This window comes from Elaeis guineensis, chromosome 1, assembly GCF_000442705.2.
Source record: "Elaeis guineensis isolate ETL-2024a chromosome 1, EG11, whole genome shotgun sequence".
NCBI lineage: Eukaryota > Viridiplantae > Streptophyta > Magnoliopsida > Arecales > Arecaceae > Elaeis > Elaeis guineensis.
This window is the reverse complement of record NC_025993.2, coordinates 66,032,485-66,038,484: the sequence shown is the minus strand read 5'-3', so window position 1 is coordinate 66,038,484 and position 6,000 is coordinate 66,032,485. Positions and strand designations below refer to the sequence as shown.

Sequence of the window (6,000 nt, the reverse complement as noted above, 5' to 3'; positions counted from 1 at the left end):
TTGTATGTTGAACTTAGTCGGTTGAACCCCAAATTGGATCGTCGGCTGATATCAAAGTCGAGGTTGACTGCTTAATCGGTTGTGAGTCGAGGATTTACCCTAACAATTATGTTAATATATTATATTATATTATAAGGTTAAGGGTATATTAGGAATGAATTAGAAAGATTATTTTTTCGATTGGTAGAAAAATGATTTAGACACCTCCCTCCCAGATGGATAAGATTTTTCTTTACTTCATGGATAAATTCTATCCATTGAAAAATAACTTATCTTTCTTGAAAAATACGAGAGTATGAGTAACTTTTCCATGATATCTATATAATCATAGTAAAGTGATACATAGGTATTAAAGATGGCATTCCGTATTGACATGCAAGATTATAGGATAATCTCTTGCAATGCCACATGTCAAATTTTATTTTTTATATTTTTTTAAATAAAAAATAAAAATATAAATAGTATCATAAAAAAAAATTTAAATCTATCTATATAATAATAGTAAAGCGATACACGGATATTAGGGATGACATTTTATGTTGACATATAAGATTATAGGATAATCTCCCGCACACATGTCAAGTTTTATTTTTTTAAATTTTTTTATATTTTTAAATAAAAAATAAAAATAAAAATAATATGATAAAAAATAAAAAATAATTTAAATTATTATTTATCTATCTATCTGTATAATAATAGTAAAGTGATACACGGATATTTAGCGATATGCGAGTATTAAGAGTGATATTCCATGTTGACATATAAGATTATAAGCCACAGCGCCATGTGTCAAATTTTATTTTTTTATTTTTTATATTTTTAAATAAAAAATAAAAAATAATAATATGATAAAAAATAAAAAATAATTTAAATCTATCTATGTATATAATAATAGCAAAATGATATATTAGTATTAGAGATGGCATTCTATATTGATATATAAGATTATAGAATAATCTCTCGTACACATGTCAAGTTTTATTTTTTTATTTTTTATATTTTTAATAAAAAATAAAAATAAAAATAATATGATAAAAATAAATAATAATTTAAATTATTATCTATCTATCTATTTATATAATAATAGTAAAGTGATATATGGATATTTATGTTTAGAATTTTTTTTGAGAGATCTTTTTTATCAGAGATTAATTAATAAAATAATTTTTAATATAAAATATTATCATTATTATTAATTAAATTATTATTATTATTATAAATTAAATTATGCAGATTGCGTGCTAGTTTGCCGACAAAAAAAACAGGGCCCTCAAGGATCACGCGTTAAGAGCCTCGGATTCCTGCTGGGAAAAATAACATAGCATCCAACTTTCTTGGACCCGGACGAATCCCAGAAGAAAATCGGACTCAGGAAACCGGGGAGGCGGCGGCGGAGGCCGGTCCTCTCTCGATGGCCAGGTTCGGGCTCGTCCTTTGGGACTCGATCCTCTCGTTCATGTGGGTGTGGGCCAGTGCCCTCGTCAAGCTCTTCGTCTACGGCTATCTGGAACTTGGGCACCGTCCCGAGGCCGAAATCCTCAAGATTTCCCTCGGCGTCCTCTACATGTTCTTTTTCGCCTGGCTTGGCGAGGTAACTAGAGGAGGGTCCTACAATCCTCTAACCGTGCTCTCTTATGCCTTCTCCGGGAACCTCGATCGATTTCTTTTCACCGCTCTTGGAAGAATTCCTGCTCAGGTGAGTAGATTTTTCCCACTTTCAGGTGATTTCTAATGGATTTTGGTCGGTTCAATTTTGTTGAGTGAAATCAGAGCAGGTTTTGTGTTCCTGGATTTCTTTTCTTTTTTGGGAATTCCCTGGATTTCTTTATTGTAATAAATTTTGTAGATAATGACACGAGGCTATAACTCTGTTTGTTTGCAGTATTATTTGGCAAATGACTGTAGTGTTCTTTCAAGATGATATCTGAGATAACTTCTTTCTCATTGGGTACTTTTTCTTGTATCAATTAATCTTAGATTAGTTGTTCTGCCAATGCATTCGTTTAATACATTAACAAGGACATGGGTTATTTGGCTCTGTTCTGCCTGGTTATTAATGTTAAAAAGCTCATTTCCTGCAATGGACATTTAAAAAGATTTTCAATTTTCAGATTGGGAGTTATTTGCTAGGATTATGCATATTTATGTGCTCTTGTGTGCTCGTTTTGGTGGATTTATGGGATGAGAATGGGGGTGTGGATAAGGTTATGAATACACACTTCTATTTGTGTTGGGATTGCAGACCTTTTGTATATATGGGATGTGTTAAAGGGCATTGCATATAAGAATGGAATTGCACAAACAGCTTGCAATATTTCATTTGCAAACATTTATAAAACAAGAAGAGTTTGTAGGCAGATGCAGTGGTGATTTAGCAATTTATGTCAGTGTGCACTGATATCTATTGCATCAATAGGCATTATATATACACACTTGTTTCATCTAAGTGACCACAATCCAAGCAATTTGGCCTTGCTTGGACTACATGTGTTTGACTTGATGAATCCTTAATCGCTAATTGCTCTTGTTGCTGCTTAAATCGGTCGAGGTCGGAAGATGGATGCCTGATCCTCGTGCAAGGATAATGGCGCTGGAGTGACCTGCAAAACAAGTCCCAAACCAGAGATTGTGGCTCCGGCGAGGGTCCTCCGATACTCAAGTCAGAAAAGCAGAGAATAAAAAAGCAGTAACGGATTCTCTGAGAGAGATTTGATTTGACTTACCTGTGTCTTCGGGGCTCTGATTGTTTATATAGAAGGATGTCGGACAGCTAGATTGTTAGCGTGAGATCTATGATTCCAAGATTATCGGATCGTTGGATATACCAAATTGTGCAAGATAATTCAGTCCTTAATCACTCCCGCGAGATCGGGGGAGGCGGTTATGCCGATCTTATCTATTCGGAACAGCTGTCGCACACGCTGAAGGGATAAGTTGACTGAGGCAGCTCATACGCATGTTAGACCTCGCGGACGCCTCAGCTCAGCATGGAGGCAAACTCCTCAGCTCACATAGTGGTCAGCAGTCGTGTTGATGATCCGAGAACTTGAAATGTCTTGTGATGTAGTGCCGATCCGAGGTGTTCATGGTAACCACCGTAACACTACCCCCTACCCCCGAGTCTGAGAATCAGACGAAGGGAGTATTCCAAAAGTGCCTCGGATCTGATGCTATGCGCTTTTGCCTTCATGCCTGCTTTTAAGGTTCGTAATGTGAGCCGAATACAACTGACACGGATGGATATAACTGATGGGACCACTCAGATGACGGTTCCTTCAAATTTTTATTACTTTGCGGTGGCTTTTCATTTTCTTCCTTCTTTAAATTTGCGCTTTGAAAGCACAGGTGGCCACAAATCTTCTTTTATGCTGATTTCTCATCATGATTTTTTGGGGCAAGATGGATTCATAGTGTGTGAAGAGATTTGAGCAAATTCTGACTCGTAGAAGATGGGTCGTGGTTTCGATTGTTGAAACGAAATCCACGGTCCGGAAAGAAGAACATGCCGCTTCTCCTGTTAAGCCCACGTCCCCACCATTGGAAGCCGTGGCGTAGGATTCTCCAGGGAAAGTTCTGATTGATGGGGCACCGATGGAGACAGCATCGAAAATGAGCACCGAGGGATGCTCCAAAAAGGATCTGACTGAGGTAGCGCGGATGGAGAAGGTGGTCGATAATTCGGAGAAGGATCTGGTGATGGTGACGGAAACTAGGAGATCTCTGGCGATAGTGGCTCTTGCTTGATGCTTTCTTGCATCCCTTCTCCGACGGGACCCTCAGATCCGATGCTTCATGCTCCATTCGCAAGAGAGAACCTCCAATCCGCGACGGAGTACCTAAGGAATCTCCTACCGCCGGCTGAGAGGTTGTTTCTCAACGAACAAAGAGGAGAGAAGCGATCTGCCGATGCTTTAAGATCTCTTGTGCATGTGGGCCAATGTTTGGCGAGCCTCATCAGTTCCAATCTCGATGTTCCGACAATGGAGGAGGAGATCGACTTGCTAAAGTACTGATTAGAGCAGCTAGAGAGGAATAATACTGAGCTGGTCAAGGAACTCAGTTTTACTGAGGAGGCTCTTCAAGAGGCCTAGGAGTCGATTCTCCGTCGGGATGAAGAACTGCGACAGGCCGAAAGATAGATTGTGGCCTTCGAGTGGTAGAAATTTAGGGACGATAGGAAGGTTGAAGGTCTCGAGGAGTGGATTAGAATCCTCGAAAAATAGAGGTTTGAGGCCGAGAGAGACTATCGCTGGGCCTGTGATGATCTGGAGCATTTGAGGAGGACACCTGAAGCGAGAAGTTCTCCTTGTTTTGAAACTCACCTTCGAAGGAGCCTCAATAGTGGTCCATCCAAGAGGGCCAAAATCTCTGAAGGGACAAGTCGTGGAGAGAGAACTCCTCGAGGAGATGGGCGTTCTGCTTCTAAGAGAGTTCAGACCTCCCCAGAGCCGCTCTCGGGAGTCTAGGAGATCGGATTGGAGGTGGAGCACTTGAAGAAAAAGTTGGAAGAGAGAAAGATAAATCATAAGCTTCTCTGGGGTAAATTTATAGATCAGGGGTTTTACTCAAACGTGCTGAAAGCAGGAGAAAGCAGCTAAAGAAGGAGGGAGCTAAGATCATAGCCCAAGCTTGCAGGGCAGCATTCTTTGCGGGCTTCAAGAAGTGCAAATCCATTGTCTAAGTGCACATTCTTTCTGACTTCATTCAGCATCTTCAAATTGATTGTCTGGGCGAGGATTTACAGACGGTATTGTTGGATAACTTGTCGAGGTTTATGATAACGTCCCACCTTTCGGATGAGGAGGACAAGACCGATGCAGCTGTCCAGACTGAAAGCATCGTCTGCATCGAGGAATACCAATTTACAGATGATTGCTCTGGCAATCCCTCTGAAGAATGATTTATGTCCTTTTCTTCTTTTATTTTTTGTGATCCAAGGTCCTTGGCTTTGTAATAAAATCTTCACAGGAACAAATGTAATTTTCTTCTTTTGATAAATATGAATCATGCTTTTAAATATGTAAATCAAAATCTTTAATGTATATTCGGCCGTTGGCTATAACTATAAAATTTGATTAGAGTAATAGCCCAAGCGAATACTTAGCCTGTGTTATGCTTCAAGTAAGGCACGAGCCAAGCTAAAGGTAAGACGAAAATTCGAGCTGGCTCTAGGTACGGTTAAAATTGCAAGTGCAATAAAGATTATAATGTTTATGCCGATTCGGGATGAGTTTCCATACCTGTCGTACAGATTTTGAAAAAGACTGAAATTCAAATTGCATCCACGTGGGAGTAATTGGCGCATGTCTGTATACATTCCTTCGAAAGTGGCATAAAGTGCGATTCGCTTGCCATCGGCATTAACTATCATGTCGGTGGCAGCAATCATGTCCATTCGCAGTCTCCACATATCGCACGTACGCTAGTCTTCTGATGATGCACGTCTCCTGCAATTAATGCGCCAATGGGAGGTGGCTTTTGGCGATTCCGTTCAAGTTTGAGGTTATTTAAAATCCCCAGTTAGGATGAGATACGGGTCTTGCAAAGTTCCGGTTATCTTCTCCTTCCATTGCGAGTTCCTCTCTTCTTTATCTTTTTGCGGCTTTCTTGCATGAAAGAGAGATGGCCACCACAGAGTCTGACTTTGCGCTGTTGGGCTTCAGATCAGAGTTGACAGATCAGGACATAATCATGCTATATGAGCAATACCAGATACCTCCTGCATGCCAGCTTGAAGTTTTGGGACCGGGTGATCAAGTCTACCATCTGCCTCCAGGATGTATGGGGTTCTACGAGAAGTGCTTCCGAGCTGGACTGAGGCTTCCTCTCCATCTCTTTTTTGTGGCGTTCCTCCAATACTTCGAAATATCACCGTGTACGGTAGTGCAGAATGCATGGCGATATATCTGCAGCTTCACCGCGATATGCGTGGTGGCTGGGGTTGTACCAAACGTCACATTCTTTCGTTTTCTTTTCAGTCTTAAGCGACACCCAGATTCG

The 6,000-nt window shown here is 40.1% G+C and overlaps 1 protein-coding gene across 9 annotated transcripts in view; it reads left to right on the top strand.

Annotated features, from left to right (window-relative positions):
- Positions 1-1,305: 1,305 nt before the first annotated feature.
- The window catches only part of LOC105035982 (aquaporin SIP2-1), a 71,743-nt gene continuing 67,048 nt past the window's right edge, over positions 1,306-6,000 (top strand). For 5 of the 9 annotated variants that reach the window (XM_073254295.1, XM_073254305.1, XM_073254297.1 and 2 more), the window contains exon 1: positions 1,307-1,696. In XM_073254295.1, coding sequence (XP_073110396.1) covers positions 1,412-1,696 — 285 coding nt within the window. In that variant the 5' untranslated portion in view covers positions 1,307-1,411. Of the gene's footprint in view, positions 1,697-6,000 lie in introns of all 9 variants that reach the window. The other 4 variants (XM_073254282.1, XM_073254291.1, XM_073254286.1 and 1 more) reach the window with 2 other exon arrangements.